Here is a 23056-nt window from a genome sequence, read left to right as displayed (position 1 = left end):
AATTTCAGACAGTGTTTTTTTAATTATGATAGAGCAATTAATTAAATATGCTAGAGTAATTATTAATGATGTTTTACAGCCCAATATCGCTAATTATACATACTGACTTGTCTTATCAGCATTAATGTTGTTTAAGAAACCAATATACCCTTTCATTAACCAAAATCGTCATTAATGACATCCACTCACTTGGGAAACAACACACCGCTTAAGTGAAGAATATGAAAAGACATCTATCCAACTTCTTTAAATATGTAATCATGCTTACTTACTAACACACACAAAGACACTTATCATTCATACTTAAAGTGATCCACTTTCGCCTTCATCTTCAAAACAACGCAGCAATGCCTGAAAATAGAGTCCGTTCGTTTGATCTTGAACTCATGGACTGTGCCGTATGCTGTGAACCTCTACGCCCTCCCATTATTCAGGTTTGACCCCACATCATTTATATATTTATTCACTTTAGGTTATTCTTAATTTTCTAACTTTTCCTTTTCTTCAGTGTCAGAATGGACATGCAACATGCAACTCCTGCTCTGTAAAGATGGGTAAATGTCATGCTTGCACTTTGCCAATCGGACCGATGCGCTGTCGGATAATGGAAGCAGTCGTGGAGTCTTTAACGGTTTACTGCCAGAACAGAGTATATGGTTGCCAAGAAAGCTTCAATTACGACGAGAAGACAGATCACGAGAAATACTGCTCTTTTATAGAGTGTTCATGCCCGATTCCAGAGTGCAATGTGAAGGGCTCGTCCGAAACCATTTATGCTCACTGCAAAGAGTTGCATAAAGATATTCTCACACTATTTAACTTTGGACGTAAATTTGCAGTTTCTGTGGACATGCATGATAGGGGTTTGCTTCTCCAAGAAGAACAATCAGACGTTGTGTTTGTTCTGAACAACACGAAGTGCTCTTATGGGAATATTATAACAGTGTTTTGTCTCGGCCCATTGTCAAACGGAAGCTGCCCTTATGACATCGAAGTGAAGTTTGATGAATCGTCAGTGCACAGGTTTCATTCTTCTACCAAGAATTTTCAAGACACCAACAAGTATTACCGTTCATTGACAGGATTCCTTCTTGATAGTAGCGACCAAGAGTTTTTTGCTGACGGGTTGATCAAGATGGAAATTTCGGTATATCGATCGTTGGAGCTTGGTTCTGCAGATGATGTTTAACGCTGCCCTTAGTCAACATGTTTTCTGGTTTTCTGTTGTAATTTGGAATATTCTAGTATAGGTTTTATTTTTTTGCTTGATGAATATTGTAGTATCGTTGATGAATATTATAGTTGTAATTCGTAGTTGTTTTATTTTGGAAATTTGTTTATATAATGGTTGATTGATATATGTTGTATCTTTATGGTTGACTAATTTTCATTATTGATAGGGGTTAATGTTGTTTTAATAAATTTCAAAAGTGCGTATTTATTGAAGGGTCCACAGATGATCAGTAAGAATACATGAGGGTCCATGGCGGATTATAAAATAAAAGTATAGGGTCCATATGTAATTATCAGTTTCATGGAACATGTAGGTCGTTTCAAACGAACCGAACGACGATAACTACAAACTTTACTCAATTTCAATAACAATAACAACCAATATTAAAAACAAAACAGCAATAACATAAGCAAACAATACATTCCAAGTTTGTAATCAACATTCATTTTGATCTAAAATCCAAATTGTCACTAATAATATAAAATGCAACATACATATTAACCTAAAAGGTTACAAATGTTGTTTCATATGGCCCAAAAATAGGTCAATCTAGTGTCTCGGCCTTCAGTCTGACCCACCAATCTGCTGCTGCTCCTCCGAGGGTTCTTCAACTGCTTCAATTTGCAGCAAATCCAGTGGTTCACCTTCTTCTTGACCTTCAATATGCAGGACCTCCACTGGTTCACCGGGACCTTCAATCTGCGGCACCTCCACTGCTTCCACAGGACCTTCAATCTGCAGCACCCCCACCGGTTCAGCCTCACCAACACCCTGTTGCTCCAATGCATCATCCCCATCTTCAAGTTCTTTCAACTCAAATAATGTGTGTCCAAATACAGGCCTTAGGTTGCACACGTCAACACAACTTAACTTCCTAACATACACATCAACACTACCATCTTGTGTCCCAGCCAGTGCCATGTCCATGACATGGTCATCATTTTCCATGGGAATTAATTCTTCAGTATACATGCCAGCCCGCCTCCAATAATACATTAACAATCCCTCAACCTTCAATTCAAGTAACCACTTATCTAGACTATTTAATCCTATATCCTCAATATGAAATTTTCTAACAGCCAAATCCTCATTAAAATAACCAAAGTCTTCAAACTGTCCATTGTAGTTCAGAATAATTTCAAAGACCTCAAAAAGACAATCTTCAGTACAAGCTGCTCAAACCAACAAATAAACAAAGACCAATTTTTAATTAATGAACCAGTGAAAACCAAACCAAAACAACAGGCAATGACGAACAAGAAATAAAATACCAATAAAATTCAAAAACAATCACCAACGAACCAAACACAACTCAAAAAAAATTTCTTCCGGCGAAAAAAAACACACATACCTTTTCGTTTCTTCCCTTTTCTGTCTTCTTTTCCCATTTTTTTCATTTCTGTGGATCCCATTTTCTGTTAAAGAACAGAGACCTCGAAAAATATTTAGACAAGAAAGGGCCACAAGCAAACGAAGAAAAACGAAGAACTGAATAGGGGCGAAATAACACACAAGATGGAAGAGAAGAAGATGAAGACGATGGACGGCGATAAGAGTGCAGGAGTAGTAGACCTAGGGTAAGGAACGAAAAAAAAGGAACAAGACGAAGACAGGATGAAATATTTGAAAATATGACAATTAAAGAGAATGAGGGGGAACAGAGGGAAAAGTTAAAAATGTTAGAGAGAGAAAGTGATTTTTAACCGAGCGGTAAAAATGATTTTTTTTTTTTTTTTTTGAAAAAAGTCAACCGACACAACCTTACACAGCCTTACACATTCTTACACATGTCTGACATGCATGCAGAGTGACTTGCAGAGCCGTCAGTGAATATATCGTGCCACGTCATCATTTTGCCAAAATATCGGCGAGAAATGGGCTCAGGGGGTTTACGTGCAGCCGTCACAAAGAATAGGGGGTTTACTGATCGTTTTTTTTTATCAGGGGGTTTATCGTAAGGTACCCCTAAAGTCAGGGTCCGTGGGTGATTATTAGCCCTCTACTTTGTATTTTCATGTTTTAATGGAACCCTTAACATTAAATTGATCTTTTTTTATTTCGACAAAAAAGTTTAATTGCTTCATAAATCACCAACTTTTGCGTACTTTTGGTATTTGACACGAACTTTTAATTTTGGCATATATATACACAACTATCAATTTTTTACATATATAACACGGACACAATTTTTGACATAAAACGGCACCATTTTTCACCTAAAACGGAAACTTGGTTATATATGAAAAAAAATGATAGTTCGTGTATTTATTATGCCAAAAATAAAAGTTTGTGTCAAATACCAAAGACACGTGAAATTTGGTGATTTTTTGTGCATTTAAGCCTAGAAAAAATTCAAAAAAACTGGTAAATGTTACTCTACTTTGTATTTACACATTTTAATAGAACCTTTAAACATTAAATTGATTTTTTTTATTTCAAAAAAAGGCTTAATTGCTCCAAAAATTACCAATTTTATGTATTTTTGGTATTTGACACGAACTTTTAATTTTGACATATATATGCACAAACTATCAATTTTTTGCATATATAACACGGACACCATTTTTGACATAAAACGGCGCCGTTTTTCACCAAAAACGGAAACTTAGTCATATATGTAAAAAAATTGATAGTTCGTGTATTTATATGCCAAAAATAAAAGTTCGTGTCAAATACCAAAAACATGCGAAAGTTGGTGATTTTTTGTGCATTTAAGCTTAGAAAAAAAATTAAAAAAGCTTTTTATATTTAAAATAGCATTTAATGTTATAAATAACACAAAAAAATATTCTTTTCCACAAATTCAAATTCAAATAATAATAAATTTTTAATTTTATATAATATAGTAAGGTCACAATTAATTTTTGGGTTAATGTCATAAAAATTCACGAACTTTACACGTTTTCTCATTTTAATCACGTAGTTTAAATTTTCTCATTTTCATGCACGAACTATCACTTTTTCTCAAATTCATGCACGGTGCTGAGATGTCACGGCTCCATTATTGTAATTCGCTGAGGTGGAGGTCATTTTACACCAATGAATGAGTGCCACCTCAGCACCGTGTATGATTTGAGAAAAAGTGGTAGTTCGTGCATGAAAATGAGAAAATTTAAACTGCGTGGTTAAAATGAAAAAACATATAAAGTTCATGATTTTTTTTGACATTAACCCTTAATTTTTTAAATAAAAATAACATCAAACTCTCTCGACATTTAAACGCTTCTAACCGACCCCAAATCCGACTCAAAACTGACCCACCTTCTCCACAGAAGACGAACTCAGATCTGGGTTCGTCTTCCAAAAAAAAGACGAACCATGTTCATCTTCCCTGAGGAAGAGGTTCGTCTTCCATAGTTCGTCTTCCTCGAACCCACTGATTTGTATTCCATGGAGAAGACGGATTGGGTTTCGTTTTGAGTTTAGGATCAAAGTTGGACGGTTTCGGGGTGATCGGGTGATTTGACTTTTTTTATTTAAAAAATAAATTATATATGTATTAAATTAATTTAGATTTAATTAAATTAATTAAAAATTTAAGTTAGTTTTAATTAGATTATTGGTTTTTATTAGTTTTTAGAGATGAAGGATCTATTTGTATTTTTTTGAATAGAAAAAATAAAATTTTATCTTTAGACTTGGTTAATTGAATGATTTCATCCTTCGATTAAAGAAACTGTCAAAAATTGAAAACTTAAGTTATAATTGAAACGAAAAAATGCGAAATAAAGTAAAATTGACCAAATTTTAACGTCAGAATAGGATTGAAAATGGGCTAAATGATCGGGATTTTTAAGGCATGAGACCCTTCTTTTAATTATTAACCATTGTCATTCTAAAAGTCGGTTTTATATATATAATTGAGGAGGGAGAACACTAATTAGAGGAATTGAACTCACGTATTTAGTAGATTGGTGTTCAGTGTTTATATTATTTGAGCTATAGCACATCGATCTATTCTAAAAGTTTTTTGTTTTTGTGTTTTTGGTGGATCTTGATTTGTATGAGCCAAAGATCGTAGCTATTTATGTATCATTATGCACCGGTCCAGTTCAGTTTGATGGAAAAAAAATATTAAAATCAATTAATTTTTGAAGAAAATAAAAAAAATTAAAACAAAAGAAAAAATTTAATTTGGTTTGATTTCATTTTAAATTTGATCAAATATGAAAAAAATAAGACAGATTAAATTTAGTAATTAAACCTAACTAAATTAGAATAAATAATATTATTTTAACCATTTAAACCTATTAAAACATATTATATATACGTATTAACATTTCTAAAAATAAAAACTAAACCAGATTATTTTTCTAAAAAATATATACAACAAATAAACCAAATTGATTAGTCTAGTTTACTTATCGGTCTGATTTGTTTCGTTCACACCCCTACATAAATGAATCAAAGCTGATTAGACTCATTTAATTTAGAGATAGTCGGATAAATGAAATTTATTAAAAAGAATCATAAAATAAGTTAGATTTTTCTGTCTAGTTAGTCTTTAACTTTTTATTTAATTTAATTAGAATGGAACAAATAAAGATGTTATTTAGGATAAAAACATGAAGAAGCTTTTTCAGTTAATGAGTGATGACAATTGATATATCACAATACATGTTCTTAAAAAGCTTAGAAAGATGTTTTTTTGCCATGCTGAATTGAAAGATGATAAAACAATATAAAGGAAAGAGAAAGAGCATAAATTTGATTCAAATATTTAAACCAAATTTGTTTCTTAAGCTTCGAAAGTAAAAAAAAAAAAAGATTAAGTCCATAAAAAAAATTACGATCTTTACACGAAGTTTTATTTTAATCACGACTTTCAAAAGTTACCATATAAAATTCTGACATTTCATTTGTTTTCAAATGTATCACGTCCATATTTTTCCGGTGTATTTTTATTTTTTATTTTTTTCAAATTGGTCGGATTCCGGTTGCCAAGTCAACAAAAATACACCGAAAAATAATTTAGTGATAGATTTGAAAAAAAATAAAAGGTCATGTTTTATATGATAATATTTAAAAATCGTGATTAAAATGAAACTTCGTGCAAAAATCGTGATTTTTATGAAATTAACCCAAAAAAAATTGATTAATTGTTGAAATAGATAATTGGTATCAATTGTCTTTTGATGATATCATATGCAATTTGTTTAGTTCAAATAAATTTTATTTTTCGAAAGTAAAATGCATATTTGGATCTAAGTATTATTATATCTTTCAAAATCGGAGTCTCTTTACTATGGCTTGTATGCATGGACTCTTTATATTTTTAACTTTTAAGACATTGAGTTTTTCTTTATCAAATCAAATCGAACATAATAAATTTAAAAGAAAATAAAATAATTATTTTAATCGTATTAACAACGCTTTTTATTATACAATTGAAAAGTATATTATAATACAAAAGTTTAAATATTAAATATGTTTTTTTGCCTTTTGTTTAATATATGACAAAAAAATCAACTTGTACATACCAAATCATATTGATGATGTCATTGATGTGTATATTATTTACTTTGCCAAAATTAAAGCAAAAGTTTTCCTTTGACAATGATATTATTGGGCACAAAATTGTTACTTTTAAACTTAAAAAAACTTTTCATTAAGTTAAGAATTTGACAAAACAAAATGGGGAATATATAATGTTGCTCTTTGTAAGTTGAACATGAAAATGACAAGATGATGAGCTAGTGGAAGACCTTTTATACATTCAACTTTCAAAAATAACTAAGTCCAAGTTCAGCTGCTGAGATTTTAATTTTTTAATTTTTTTATAAAGATTTTTTTTTATAAAAACAACATATACAATGTACTTTTTCAATAATTTAACCGAAAAACTCAAATTGTTACTTGAATTTTTGATCAGAATATTATCTCTAACACGCTCAAACACAAATGTCTATATATACAGAGCATGAAACATTAACAAAGTACATTATTTATAGATTTAATTAAATAAATAAAAATTATCAAAGATTGAACTTTAGACCTTTTGATCATGGAAATTCTATTATTCATGCGAATATCATGTCAAATGATCAATTTTCGATAAAAATTTAAATCATTAGATGAGACTTCAAAAATAGTATTATGTACTCCTTATATTGTGGCTAGATATATCACAATAAACAAAGCTCAATCTTTTCCTTTCTGTGGAATTAAATAACCAAATATATATTAATGTCAAAATTCTTTACAATTAAGTAATTCTGATGCCTTAATTTGCAATTTTTGAATTTTTGAGTCAGAAGGTATAAAATCTTCAAAGCAAGATTTAGATATATACTTAGCAGACAATGATCATTAACCTTATTCCTAAGAGAGAAAGAAAAACAGAGAATTTCGGCTGCAGCAATATAAAAAAATAGGGCATCTAAATAAAACAGCATATATAAGCTTCAACAACAAGGTCAACACTATGGCTGTCAATTCTTCTCATTGTGTTATAAACGTATACTCTTTTAGATTTAGACATATTCTTCTCAAAAAAAATAGAATTTAGACGTATTTTCCAACTCGACCCGATATGTTTAATTAGTTGTATAAAAATGTCAAATCATGACATGTTTATCTAACGTATCGAACTGTTTAATGCATTTCTCCGCATTTTAGTTTTGATTTTCTAAAAAGCCCGGGTTGTGTTTTGTTTCCGTGATTTGTTTGTATCACATTTCTCATAGTCGTAGTATTAAGTGTGCATAAATTACTGAATAATTGAGTTTGTCATTTTTTCTGGCTTTTTTTTATAACTCATCAAAAGAAAAAGGACCAATAAACCGCTATATATACATAACAAAATTATTTAACGCTCTTACTGATAAATATACACAAAATTTTATTTAGGACGCTTATTAATAACATGTTTAACACATTTTTAAACAAAATAAATATAAATAAACAACAAACCTCATAGACATACATAGATTTTCATACAACAAATTAACAACAAATAAAATTAAAGGTTAAGAACAAAAATGCTAAATTATAAATATATGAATCACGTGTAATAAGTTAAATAATTAATACAATAAGTAAGTCTAGACAGATGTAACGTGTTTAATATGTTATTTTACTGAGTCATAAACGGATTGACCCGTAAAAGCTATAGTTTGATTGAGTCTGAACAGAATGCACACTCCTATATTCTTATAATTTTGCAGCAGCCATTATGAATCGTCACTTTCAGCAATATGAAACATTCTCAAATACACTTAATTTATGACAAAATTACAAATTTGGTGTCTCAACTATTTGAAAATAAGTCGTTCAGTGTTTATTCAATTTTTTTTATCAATTAAGTGTCTTAACACTAAGTCCGTTATCATTTGAGTGTTTTGCTCCGATATGAAGCTGATTTGGACAAATTCAATGACATCATCACCTTTAATATTGTACACGTTGACGCCACGTTGGAATAACATTAAACTTAAAGTGAAAATCTCATCTTTATTGCAATGATTATATATTGTTATTAAATAAAACAAATTAGGGATTGCAAGGGACAGAAATTAGAAAGCAAAAAGAAACATGTAGAATTGTTAACCAAAGAAGTAGAGAAAAAGAAGTAAATTAAAAGAGTAATGGAAGAGCAAAATTGTGATCATTAACGTCATGGACATCTGCAAATTCAGGGAGATGATTCCTTATATGTGCAAAACAATAGTTAAGAGATTAAAACTAAACAATAAATTATGTTGTTGCTTTGTGAACTGAGAAAAAGTGAGATTTGCCTTGGTTATCAATTGATTACAGAGAGGATATACGGTTTTCCATGGGTTGATTCTTCAATATGTGCAAGAGCAAGACAACTTATATGTGGGTTGTTGTGAAGGGTGAGGAAGGCGAACAATTACGGTCGGACGTGCAGCAGAAAGAAGAAATTCTTTTGAACAATTGTTGGAGTGTTAATCTTGATGTTGTACTTCAAATGAAAAATTAAGATTAGAGGTTGTAGTGTTATGGTGATCTAAAAATATCATTTCGTTTTTGCCAAATTCGTATTGAATTACGGAGTTTGTATGAAATCAGAGAGTTACTTTGAAGTTGTATTCTGTTTTTATTATCAATGATATGAATCTTGCAGTTTATCTGTTCGTTGAAATGCCAAAATGAGAGGATGAAAGACAAATAAAGAACTGTATGATAAAATGTCCAAGCAAAATCATAAAAAAAAATGTCAAACTAAGAGAGAACGTTTTTTTACATGTTGATCCATTTTTAGCCATTAACTCGTAATAAACATAAGAAACAAAATATGGACATAGTATGATTGAATCAAATTTTTAGATGGCAACTTGAAATTGGAGCAATAGTCACCTGATATTGAAACAAAGCATCCAAATACATATTGTCACTTTTGTCATAATATAGAAAAACCAGGTTCATTAACCTTAATTGCTAATAAAATCAAAATTACATCAAATTCAAAATAATATATGAGATAAATAGCATCTTCAATTCATTTCTGGTTGTGATGACTCAATTCTTCTCTTTTGATTGTTTTTGTTGTGCCGTACTCTCCTCTGAAATGTATTTATCTTTACCTTTATCTTTTTTCTTTCCTATTGCTCTTTCCTTCGCACCCTATAAGACGTAAACAGTATGAATAAGCCCTTTGCAATAGCACTATAAAGCAAAAAAAATAAAGATCTAATTATACCTGTAACTGATTGGAAGTTATAAACTTCTTTCCCCATTTCTTAAATCCACCTGTCTTACTTGTCATGAAGCTTGGTTCCGGCTCCTTTCCAGACCTTCTTTTTCCTGTAATTATCACATTTTCTGCTGTTGTTCTTGGCTGAAATTTATTTAAAAATATTGAGTCAAGCCTTAAGAATACAAATACAATTAACTACACATATTGGAAAATTAAACCACTTACATTTACAGTTATAACATTGTATTCATCTGTTTGCACACCATATCCACATGGATGCCTAACCTGAAGATTAGATATGGGTTTTTGGCCCTTAACAGCAACATCATAACACACTTTCCTTTTTTTACTATACGGAATCAACTTCGGTTGCATAACTGATTCCGAAGCTTTTGAATATGAATGCTTACTAAGTGGTGAGGCAACAAAATTATTTACAAATGTTGTTGAATGACTTCTTACCTGAAAGTTAAACAAGCATAGATTCACTTAAGGTTATGAGTAAATGGAAAGCATTCAATTGTACAGTTACATTAACTGAAATAACAAAACATGCAATGTTATAATAAAGATGTAAAATACTTACAGAATTTTCAAGTGAATGATCTTGTTGAGACTCAATTGGTTGTGACTCATTCACAACTTTTTCAGGAAGGTTAGGATGATTTGCTTGGTATGAATTATTTTCTTTCACATACTTACATGTTGTCCTATTGTGTCCAACCTGATAGCATCGCTGGCAAGTCATTATTCTCCCATTTCTTGACAACTTATGTCCATTTCTTAGTTCATGCTCTTCCATTCTCCTCTTCTTTGCTGGTCTACCTGGCATCCTCCGATCAGGCGGTGGCTGTGGAGGATCATTACCTGTTTTCTTCCAAAATTTCTTACTATTCATGGGACTCATCATGGATGAGTATGCTTGCATGTATCTTTCTTTCCCAAAGTAGCTATGAACAAAATCCTCAGGATTTTTACCTTGGTGTTGTATTGCACAAACAGCATGAACACAAGGAATACCAGTTAAATCCCAACCTCTACATGGACATGTACGTTTTCTAAGGTCCACAGCATATGTATCACCTTTGTACTCAATCTCAAATGCATTATTACCACTATCTAGCAAATGACATGAAGTGCTACCCAAACAACTTTCATAAAGTTTCTTTCTAATTCTAGGTCCAAAATCACATATCCATTTATCACAAGTATCTCGGTTCTTTCGAAGTCTATTCATCACCAATTTTCTAATGTCCTCTAACATAGACAACACATTTTTTGACCTAGCATCTACAATTTGGCCATTAAAGCTCTCAATCAAGTTGTTGTCTACAATATCACACTTTACCTCAGTGTTAAAGTAGGCTCTACACCAGTGCCTTGGATGGGTACGTAGAATGGCTTCGAACCCTTTTGGAGTTAACTTTTTCAGCTCTTTCATGTTTTGTTCAAAATCAGGCATGTTGTTGGACTTTGCACAAATCCAAAATTGCTTTTGTAGTGGCTTTCCTTTATGTTCCTTTCGCCAATTCGCATGTAAATGCCTTGCACAACATCTGTGTTCTGCTTTTGGCAATAAAGTGCCTACTGCATCCAATAAACCCTGCCAAATCAAGAGAAAAATATTCAATAAATAACATTATATAGAGGTAAATATAGTTAACTTTAAAAATTACTCAAGATTACCTTTTGTTGATCAGTTACCAGTGTCCAGCCATCTCCATCTTTCAAATCTAAATCTTTTATCAGCATTTTGATGAACCACTCCCAATTAGCATAATTCTCTTTAGTGACAACAGACCAGGCGATAGGAAACATTTGATTGTTCCCGTCTCTACCAACAGCAGCTAAAATTTCTCCCTTTACAAGTCCTCTTAAATAGCATCCATCTAAGCCAAATATTTTTCGACATCCACCTAGAAAACCTTTCTTTAAACAATCAAAAGATATGTATAATCTTTCAAAAATTGGAAGTTGGGTTGGAATAGGTCTATGTACTTCCATTGCTACAGTGTTTTCTGAATTTGATCTCCCTATTTCACCCAAATAATCCCACAATAAACCAAATTCTTCAAACACATCACCCTCGACTATCTTTATTGTTTTCACTTTTGCTCTTCTCATCTGTGTGAATGAGATATCCACTTTTAGGTCTGTCTTCACTAATTTAATAAGATCGGTGACTTTCATGGCAGCTATACAATGATACTTATTCAAATAATTGTGAGCAAGCCATGTACCTGTTACTCTTCTATTGGTTGAGGTAATACCACAAGTGTGTCCTTCCATAAATGTCTTCACCATAAAAGCACTATTAGCCTTCTCTTTAGATGCATACAACACAAAAGGGCAAAATTTTTCCTTACATTTAAATCTAACCTGATCAGATGTGTTCCTAACTAACTTCAAATCTCTTTTTTCTTGAATTGAAAATCTTGTTACAACTTCTTTAAATTCTCCTGGTCCTTTAAATATCATGCCTAAACATATGTTTATCTTTTCAGCTTTTGAGTCAAACACGGGGAATCTACTTTTTCTCCTTACTGCATGGTCACAATCGCTACCATCTGTGCTCATTGCACTCCATTCATCATCAGAATCTAACTCATTTTCATTAGTGTCATCTTCTTCGTCTCTCTGAAATGGTGGTAGTGCACTTGCTTGTCTCGGAGGTTCATTGACCATAACATCCCCAATTCTTATCTTTCTTCTATTTGATTCTTTTACAGCATTCCTCGCTTCCTGTAACTCCTCATCATCATCGGATAGCCATTCACAATCAATTAAATATGGATCTTCGCCATTTTCCAGATTTACATCTTCACTTCCCACGTTTAAATCTTCAACATGTTGTAGCATAATGTTTTCAATATTTTCTGCATCTTCTTCTTGGCCAACTTCATGATCTGTTGCTTTTTGACCATCCCAATTATTTTCTACATGATATGGTACTCTTTCTCCTTCCTCTTGTTCAATAAAAATATTTTTTCCACTAAGAAGTTCTTCAGGAATTGTTCCTAATACCTCATCTTCAATTTCCTCACAGTTGCCCTTACCCAAACTACCGAGAATGGCATTTATTTCTTCAATTAAAGAGGACTGAGTGTTTGTTACCCCAAACACCAATCCAACATTTTCTTTCTCATTCTTATCACTATCCTTTATTTCTTTCTCTGTGTTTGCATTTACTAGACATGTCAGTATAGGACCACAATCATCTAATGTAATATCAAATATATCATTATCATCTTTTCTTTGACTTTTCGTTGCTCCACTTTTTGTTGAATCATCATTCATAGCCGTAGGTATCTTATGCTCAATAAAAATTTCCATTCTCTTGTTGCTCTTTAATGAATGAATAAAATCACCAAATGAACCCTCATATAAAAATCTTAAGCCATGTGATAGACTCGATTCAGGTAACTTATAGTGTATTTTTACTAATTCTCTATGTAACAAAAGCTTTTTGGCAGTTGCCTCTATGTAATTTAAGGTAATTTTGCCCACATCTGTTACCTTTATATCTAGTATTTCCCCACCAACATATAGCTGTCTTGCTTCCAATCCCGTCTCTTTCACAAAAAATCCACCATAAAAAACATAAACCATGTGGTCATTCATGCTGGTAAAAAAAAAACAGTCAACACTTTATATATAATGCATAATATTGATTAAAATACCTAACATATTACATTAAAGTGTGAATTTTTCAGAAAAAAGAAGAACAAAGACAAAACTGTATAAAATATTTTTACTTATCCAACACATTCAAGCACATGTCCATCAATATAAATAAAAGAATATAAAAAGAGAGAGAGAAAGAGTAAGAAAAATAAAAAGCATACCTTCAATAGCAGTAAACCAATTTCAGTATTAAGATTTGAAAAACACTTTCAAAGTGACAAAGCTTTAATCGGTAATCTTTCTTACATTAGGTTTTGTTTCTTTTCCCAATTTAGTTTCTTTTAACCTAGAGTTTTTTATTTCAAGTCGTTCCTACATGGAACCTACATGGACATTAAGTGGAAGGATGACATCATTAAAAATGTCCACGTCAGATTTTAGACACAGTAAATCGGAGCAAACAACTTAAACGATACCGGATTTAGTAATTAAGACACTTAATTGATAAAAAAAATTTAATAAACACTGAAAGACATATTTTCAAAAAGTTGAGACACCAAATTTGTAATTTTATCCTTAATTTATTGTAATATTGGTATTGCCATGTCCCTTTCTCACCAAGAATTTGGAAAAGGCACTCATAATATTGATGCCAAACTTCTATGACCTAATTGAGATGCCACATTTACACAACAGTGTCAACATTCATGTAAAAGGAACTTAATAGAATTTACATGATTTCATTACTAGAAAACGTCGTTTTAGTGACGGATATCATATTGTCCCTAAGATGTTTATCACTGATTATTATAAGGACGGATTGTTTAAATTGTTAGAGACGAACATTTTCCATGTCTAAAAATATTTAGTATGTCGCGCGCTAATATTATAAAATGGAGGACGGGTTTGATTATCTTAGCGACGGAGTTGCCTGTCACAATTAATTCGTCTACCAACAAGGATAAAGAATTAAAACATACATATATGTTCCATCTCTGAATTTATTACCAATAAAGAATATATTTAGCAACAAGAATACAGGTTCCTTAGTTTATTTGATGTAGTGACATAGTATTATTTGTTTCTAAATTTGTTGTTAATAAAAACATTTACGAACAAAATATGTTCTTAATTGATTAAATTTAGTGACAAAAAAATTGTCACTATATATGTTGCTAGTTTTTTATTATTTTTGGTGACGAGAGAATTTCCGGCGGAACCCGACCACCTAGCCCAAAAGGCTATAGTTAATTCTTTTAACTTGTTTCGTTTTGTTGACAGGTTTTACATATAACTGAAAAATGTGCTTTGTTTATCAAATTCCATATTTAAGCATGATAGATGTTGGAGAACTAGTTTGAACAAAGATCGTTTAGTTGAAAAAAATTGGTGTATGGACAACTATTGGATGAATAAAATAAAATTTGAGGAGGTGGTTTTCCGGCCTTTCTTCCTCCATTTCTTTTTTCTTTATTTTCTTACTTATCTACCTATTTTGTTCATAAATCTTTCTTTTTGGAGTTTTTTAGGATTGAATAATATTTTTAGGATGATGTTTCTTGTTGCATGTCGGATTTTTTGAGTCATCTTAAAGATCTATGGTGTTTATTGGTGCTTATATTCAAACTTTTTATGATCCAAAAAGTTTTGATGTGGATAAAGAAGAAAATATTAGATCTATCTTGTTGATTCTTGTTGAAGTGCAAGCTTGTAAACTAGGAACATAAAGAATCGAGCGGTTTCATGGTTCAATCGGAAAGAAGAAAAATCAAGTCCCGCTCCTCCCTAGTGAGGGCCTCAAATCAAGAAATAGAGGCAACGTTTTAGCGGATCAAATACTAGTTTTTCCTTTCATTTTCGATTATTTGTTGCTTGAATTCTTATTGTTTCTTTTTCTTACTTGTTTGTTGCTTAGAGTTTTGAAAGTTAAATGGCGGTTTGTATAAGACTTTGAATACTTTGTAAGCCTTCTTGTATAACTTTACTCATCAATCTATCTACTATTTCCCGAAAAAAAAAAGATAGTATTAAAGAAAGCAACAATAAAACTAACGAGATTGTAATAACACTTCCAAATATGAATTGGATAACACTAATTCATAGTATTTTTTTAACATTAATTATATATAAAACACATTGGTATAATTAATTAATTAGTCTCATATATAAAATGAGAAATTCTTATGTAGACTCAGTCTACCACGTCATTCGTGGACCAAACTAATTATATCATAACACCTCATTAAAATGAGGGCATTCTTATAATTTCGTTTGTTATTTGCATACACTTTTAAATAATGATATTACAAGAATACCCTCATTTTGATGAAGTGTTATGATATGATTGGCTTAGTCCACGGATGACGTGGTGAACTGAGTCTACCTAAGAATTTCTCATATAAAACACATTGGTTTCTCAGTGAGCTTTGATGATTGTTGAGTTCTGAGACAGTCGGACGCAACTCTTTAACGGAGTAGTATTATAAGGAATGAAGAACTGTTCTTTATTTTTTAACATTAATTATATAGTATAAAACACATTGTTATAATTAATAGCATAATTAATAGTCTTAATTCAACTCATAATAATATTTTCTAATTCAACAAAAATTCTAACTGATATAACATTAATTATACATAAAATATATTTGTATAATTATAATAAATTTAATTATTATAATAAATTACTAATTATTAATTATTAATAAATTAAGATATTATATTTATTCCTAACTAAAACTCTAATTAATTTAATATTTATTATAAATAAAGTAAATTGATATAGTTATATATAAATTGTCGAGTCACGTGCATAGTACGTAATGCAAAACTAGCCTAAAAAAATCATTAATAACTTTTCTACTTTTTTTTATATATATAATTAAAGAGGGAGAGTATTTGTGTGAGTAATTGAACTCACGCTTGACAAGTTATTATCCAGCGTTTAACTTAATTGACTAGTTAAACAAAATATTGTAATAGCAAAATTATTCAACAATTTTGCCCTATAAACTTAACAAAAAAGTTCAATTAAATCTAAATTTATAGCTTTAAAATGAACACTTTAAACTTAGACAGTTTGGCTTCTTTTATCCCTTCAAATGAAATGACATAAAATAATTGAAGCATTATATACAAATTGAAGCTAATGCAACTAACGAATTATTAGACAATTTAAAGCCGAATAAAATAACAAGTTGCGCCTCGACTGCGAGTCAATCTACTAATCGAGCTCAATCGGTTGCTCAACTAATTCAATTTGTTGCACAAGATCGCTCCGTTGCTCCATCTGAAAATGATGAAACTAATTTTGTGACTAATTCTGGTAACTAATTCAATCAAGCTGCATCTGTTCTGTTATTACCTTGAGTTAGTTATGTTGATCTACTATATAAGCTGCTTCGTAATCTTGATTTCAATTATGAGAACGTCAAGCTTTTTTCTGAATGCTAAAAGGGTAAAACAAGTAACCCTAGCCGTCACTCTCTTTTGAGAAACCTCTCAAACTCTAATAAGTTTTACCTTTTTGTTCATTTGGGAGGTGGTTTTTGGCCATTTTTGGCCAAAAATTACCTCCCCAATCTCTCAAATTCATTTTTTTTAGCCTTTTTCCATAGTTTTTGTCTTTAATTTTGAATAAATTTTTTTTCTTGGCCAATTTTAGTCTAGATTTATAAGTTATTTTCTACCTTACTATCTTAATTTTATTAGATCTATTCTAATCGAAATTAAGAATAGTTTTTTTCATCGTTGGAGATAAAATTGTTTTTGGCGATGCAAGCGATTTGGATCTCTAAAACAATTAGAGTCACAATCTTAATTGACCTTTTGTGCAAAATTGTCAAATTAATCGTTATTGCAACATATAATATAAACATTAGCGTATTTGATAATTTTAACAAAAAATCCGGTTTTGCAATTTAAATATGAACTATAAATTTTCAATGATTTAGAATACTGTTCATTATTTTTTAATATAAATTGTTGTTGTTGTGGCATGGTATTATATATTTCAACGCTTACATCAGTATTTTTTATCAAAAAAGTTGTTTTGTATTATGAATTATAGAAAGTTTATATTTGTACTTTAAATTATCAACGTAAAAAATTTTATTTTAAAATTACAAAATAATTTATAATTTATCATTAATTTACAATTAAATCATAGACAAAACACACACTAAAATTAAAATAGAAACGCCAACAATCTTTTGGTCCAAATGAAATTTCCTAGCTATTTCGCTGAAGTTTCAAATACTTCCAAATCGGACTAAACTAATCCCCTTGACTAAAATCAGGGATGACTTTGTAAATTATTTTATTTTTATATCATTTTAATTTGTCCATTTTTTAAGTAGAACATTTTTTTTACAATAGATGCATGGTTTACAAGGTAATGTTTAGAGTCCCACCCTAGCATGTGATGAGTCACCCATTAATCTATGTAAGCAAAAAGTATTCCATCTCACAAAAGCAAATAAATATGTTTTAATTGACAAAATTAAATGTTAACAAGGTTTTCTTTAAGGGTGTTATTGAATTATTTTTAAAATATTAGGTGCGTTTTCAATATAAAAAAATGACAAGAGACCTATATATTCCCCAAAGTAAAATATATTAGAAATATATTATTCTTTTTTAATATTTCGACTCAAAAGATGAGTAATTTTTACACACATTTTCTGCCATTTTATCGATTTCCCACTAAAATGCGTTTATTTTATTTTGTAACTCAAAACTCTTGATATTAAAATGAGTGTAATATGCGACATATATATAAACTACTGTAACATATTATGTATCTATAAATACTGAAACAAAATTTATAAAAAATCTTGTCATATTGCGAACAGTTTATAAAGAAATAAAACAAAAAAATTACAAAAAAGTCTCGCCCTACTATATACAATGTTATGAGAAGATATCAAATAATAGCTCGATGTTGTCATATTGAACCAGCATCAAGATATGTCCTTTTCTGTATTCATAGCGTACGAATTAATATTTTTCGACGGAAAATACGTTAAATTGACATATTTGAATGTCAAAGTCTTTTTCAATACAAAATAAATTAGATGACTTTAATAAAAAAAATAGATAAAATATGAAGGACTATACATGTAAAATTTACCCAAAAGTCCCAAATCCAAAAAATAAAAATAAAATAAAAAATTAAGTAATTAGGAAATACGACACCGTTTTCAACAAAAACCAAAATTTTACATGATTATAGACACCTCCGCCGCATAGATATTGCAGCCTATCTCCTTTCCAAATTCGGAATAACACTTCATTACTACTGTTTATATATTTATATAAAATATTTATTATTATTAGACACAAATTTTCCTTCTCATTTCCCATAATTTTCCCGAGAAAATCCCCACATTAAACAAATTCCTCAACCCCCACACCATAGGGTTTGTCGAATTTTTTCATCATATGGCAACACAAGGGCAGGCTTCAATGGACCCTGCCATACTAGATGACATAATTAAACGGTTAACGGAGGTCCGATCAGCCCGGCCCGGTAAGCAAGTGCAGCTGTCGGAGGCGGAGATCAAGCAATTATGTGTCTCTTCTAGAGAAATCTTCATGCAACAACCTAATTTGTTGGAGCTTGAAGCTCCCATTAAGATTTGTGGTAAAATAAATTGATTTTTGTTTCTGGGTTTTTTAGGGTTTTGTATGATTTTGTTGAATTGGGGTTATCATTGTATAAAGGTGGAAGCTTTTGTAATTATTGTTGTTTGGGGTAATATTGTATAAATTCATGAACTATACGTGTCTTTTCAATTTAATAACTTCTATTTTTTCCAAATTGATTTACGAGGTCAGAATATGCTGAGGTGACAGCCAAAAATGACTTCCACCTCAGTAAAATCACACCAATGAATGAGTGACTTGTTAGCATTTTTTATGACGTTGTGTATCAATTTCGGTAAAAAATGGAAGTTTTTGTATAAATTTAACATGTTTTGGAGTTCATGATTAAATTGAAAAAATACGTATACCCTTATTGTTTTTGTGTTATGGGTCTCGTTTCTTTGTTGTAAAGTTGTTAACTTTATTATGGTGCATTTGTGTAGAATCTTATGTTGGTGTATTGAAATAGGGGATGGGTTTGGAATTTGGTGTTTTCAGTTGGGTTGTTCTGTGGAACTTGATTGACTAGTATGTTTTTTTTACTGTTCCATTGTTGGTAAACTAGGTGAAGTAAGTGAAATTGGAGCTTATTTGAATACCGTAATTGTAAGTGACATTGGAGCTTATTTCAATACGGTAATCGTCTGTCGCATAGCCTAGGCGATTTTTTAGTTCTTCTATTATATTTTTACAACATGAAAGTGAGCACATTAGGATTATGTAATTTAGTTTTTGCTCCAATTTTGATCTGCCTAAACCAGTTTGGTAACTATTGCATAGACTTGGTAACTTTGATCTTATAGGTGTTAAAGATTTTTTGTTGTATTTCAGGTGATATTCATGGACAGTACAGTGATTTATTAAGGCTTTTTGAATATGGAGGTTTTCCCCCTGAAGCAAATTACTTATTTTTAGGGGATTATGTTGATCGTGGAAAGCAAAGTTTGGAAACTATTTGCCTTTTGCTAGCTTATAAAATCAAATATCCAGAGAACTTTTTTCTTTTGAGAGGAAACCATGAGTGCGCTTCGATAAATCGGATATATGGATTTTATGATGAATGTAAACGGCGGTTTAATGTCAGGCTGTGGAAATCCTTTACCGACTGTTTTAACTGCCTTCCGGTTGCTGCTCTCATTGATGACAAAATATTATGCATGCATGGAGGTCTTTCCCCTGATTTGACAAATTTGGATGAAATTAGGAGTTTACCTCGTCCAACTGCCATTCCAGACACCGGTTTATTGTGTGATTTACTGTGGTCTGATCCTGGTAGAGATGTTAAGGGATGGGGAATGAATGACCGAGGAGTTTCATATACTTTTGGTCCTGATAAAGTGTCAGAGTTCTTGACAAAGCATGATTTGGATCTTGTCTGCCGTGCACATCAGGTTCGTTAGCTTAGCTCAGCTTCATATATCATGTTTTATCACCATCATACTCTTTTTGGAAATTCTTAAGCTCTTAAATTATTTGTCATTTCATCTAGGTTGTGGAGGATGGATACGAATTCTTTGCTGAGAGGCAACTTGTAACTATTTTTTCAGCTCCCAATTATTGTGGTGAATTTGATAATGCTGGTGCTTTGATGAGTGTAGATGAAAATCTGATGTGCTCCTTTCAAATTTTAAAGCCTGCAGAAAAGAAAACTAAGTTCTTGATGCCAAACAAAATTTGATGGCTGCAGCGTGAATGATTCCTAGTCTTTAACCAGGTCAGCAAATAATTTTCCTTTAATAAATATGACGATGCTTATGTGCCTCTAAAGCTCTGTTATTCTTTTTAAGGCTTGTTGATGCTTCTAATAAATTATTGTTAACTTCCATGTTTTTCTAAAAGTATTCAGTTCAAAGTATCACAGTTACCATCTTAATGAAAAAATATGTATACACATGCCTGTAAATGCTTTATGGGTTTGCGTTGAGACAGTAACATTTCCGATCCTTTAATTATCATGAGAAACATTTAGCTTTCTAATACCTTTCCACTTGAAGACAATTAATCCAGTCTAGCGGTTTTAGTAGAGTATCTATTTGATTGAAAACGGTATGCCTTTAGAGGTAGAAAAATGGAAGTTTTAAGTTCGAGGCACTTAGTTTTAGGCTGTTCGCTTGGAAGTATTTATCTCATCTAATCTTAACAGCTTACTTAATTTTGCTGTGGGGCAAAGAGTTTGCGACTAGTATGCTCGGATTCAGTAATGTGTTGTGTCACGTGCAATGATTATTGTATTACTTTTGATATCTTCACTTGGTGTTTGGACACCCTTTGTTTCTCAATTTGGATTCATTCGTTCACCAGCTATTTGATATTTCTTCCTTCATTTCAAGTTCATGAACCCATATGCTGGCAATCCTCATTTCCTGTTTGTTTTAATAAAGTTTCGAAAATAGTTTTTTTTTGGTGTCTTTGTGTGTGTTAACCCACATCATTATGTGCTTTCAAACATGTCACTGATTATTTTTTGTTCAGTGATAATGATAAAAAGATTGAACAGTTATCATAGACTCTCCACTGTTTGTTAGAATCATCATCATAGCCAGGTTGATGATTCTTTCTACTGTGTGTTTGCATTGCATGTCATGATGCGAGCTTCTAAAATCTAACTGAAAGATAATTTGAACTTCGACTAATGCATATATCTTTTAGAAGTTAGACAACATTTTTAAAATTTGGTCGTAATTGATAAAAGATACAAAGGTTTTGATTTAAAAGGTAAATTTTCAAAACTTTGAACACTATTGCAAAAATAATCTTTCAAATTGGACATAATTGTAAAAATTTAAAGGTTTGGTCGTAATTGATGAAAGATGCAATGGTTTGAATTTTAAAAGTGATTGTGCCTAGTAACAATTGTTAATTTGTTATACATGACATCTCATATGGATCTAAAAGAAAGTCTGGCTACAATTTCTATTAGTGTTATTTTTCATGGGCATTATTGACAAATTTAAAGAAAAAGATTATTATATTGAGAGCAAAAGCGAATGCATTGTAGTTTCATATTTTTAGCTAGAAATAGTTCTTTAATGCACATTCAATGAAGAAATGTTTCATTGTTTTAAATTTCTGATATATGTCCTGATTATCTGATTTATTGAGCAAACATACATTGGCTCTGAATATCAGTTGAAATCACTCACCACAGCAGCAGAAGCTGAGGGATGGGGTGCTGGGGTGGGCAGCCTTCCCACCTACGGCGGCCAGAGGTCTACGGGTAGCTCAATTGCATGCTGCCCCCTGCATCTGTTATTTTTTTTTAAACATGTCGTTTGACTATTCTTTTCAATTCTTTTGGGCAAAGAATATTGTTGTTTGTTTTAAAAAAACTGAAAAAACAAATTCGCCCCTTGGCTCCGCCACTGCAAATCAGTAGTAAGCAATTGCTGCTAAGCACTTCAAACTTCTTGGCTCTTGTGTCGATTTATGTTTTCTGTTTGCTTATTCTGGTATTTTCCAAATTTCACAGGGAAACTAGTTGAACCTGAAGATTTCCAGCTAGGAATCTTTTAACTTGGAGATATGACTTGTGAGTGTGCTTTATGCTTAATCACTGGTTGGTTGCGTGATGTCTTCAGAAGTCCTGCATGGAGGCTGATACTGTGTGGTGTACGAAAGGCCCGAATTCATAATTTTTTCTCATTTTAGTCTGAGTTACCGTTTTTTCCCCTTAGTTCTTATGATTTGTCCCTGTGTACATAGTTTTAAGATGGTAATCTAAATGTGAATTTGGGTTTGAGCAACTCAAAGGTAGTTGCATTTACCTTCCAAAATCAGATTTCAGCACTGACTGGTGGGTGTATTGTCATATGTGCAGATTCTCATGGTAAAAGATGTTCATTTTTGTTTCTCTCTGTTTTTTAATGCTTAAGATGCTGTATTCTGCTTTA

At 31.3% G+C, this 23056-nt stretch overlaps 4 protein-coding genes across 4 annotated transcripts; 2 read left to right on the top strand and 2 right to left on the bottom strand.

The window, feature by feature from the left end:
* The first annotated feature begins 347 nt into the window (after positions 1–347).
* On the top strand, positions 348–1189 carry LOC126662084 (E3 ubiquitin-protein ligase SINA-like 10). Its single transcript, XM_050355971.2, has 2 exons — positions 348–434; positions 509–1189. The coding sequence occupies exons 1-2, from the start codon at positions 348–350 to the stop codon at positions 1187–1189; spliced, it is 768 nt and encodes a 255-aa protein (XP_050211928.1).
* Positions 1190–1635: 446 nt separating this feature from the next.
* Positions 1636–3225, bottom strand: LOC126661062 (uncharacterized). Its single transcript, XM_050354822.1, has 2 exons — positions 2586–3225; positions 1636–2406 (listed from the first exon to the last, which is right to left on the bottom strand). Exons 1-2 carry the CDS (start codon positions 2644–2646, stop codon positions 1799–1801), a joined length of 669 nt encoding a protein of 222 aa, XP_050210779.1. The 5' UTR covers positions 2647–3225; the 3' UTR covers positions 1636–1798.
* Positions 3226–9540: 6315 nt separating this feature from the next.
* Positions 9541–13535, bottom strand: LOC126659951 (uncharacterized). Its single transcript, XM_050353280.2, has 5 exons — positions 11583–13535; positions 10483–11499; positions 10122–10358; positions 9900–10037; positions 9541–9823 (listed from the first exon to the last, which is right to left on the bottom strand). Exons 1-5 carry the CDS (start codon positions 13515–13517, stop codon positions 9719–9721), a joined length of 3432 nt encoding a protein of 1143 aa, XP_050209237.2. The 5' UTR covers positions 13518–13535; the 3' UTR covers positions 9541–9718.
* A 5252-nt stretch (positions 13536–18787) lies between these two features.
* Positions 18788–23056, top strand: LOC126660400 (serine/threonine-protein phosphatase PP1 isozyme 4). The gene is made up of 4 exons (XM_050353877.2): positions 18788–19164; positions 19998–20557; positions 20656–20880; positions 22636–23056. The coding sequence occupies exons 1-3, from the start codon at positions 18963–18965 to the stop codon at positions 20842–20844; spliced, it is 951 nt and encodes a 316-aa protein (XP_050209834.1). The 5' UTR covers positions 18788–18962; the 3' UTR covers positions 20845–20880; positions 22636–23056.

This window comes from Mercurialis annua, linkage group LG8 (assembly GCF_937616625.2).
Source record: "Mercurialis annua linkage group LG8, ddMerAnnu1.2, whole genome shotgun sequence".
NCBI lineage: Eukaryota > Viridiplantae > Streptophyta > Magnoliopsida > Malpighiales > Euphorbiaceae > Mercurialis > Mercurialis annua.
The sequence above is the reverse complement of the archived record's forward strand: the minus strand, read 5'-3'. Positions and strand labels throughout refer to the sequence as shown.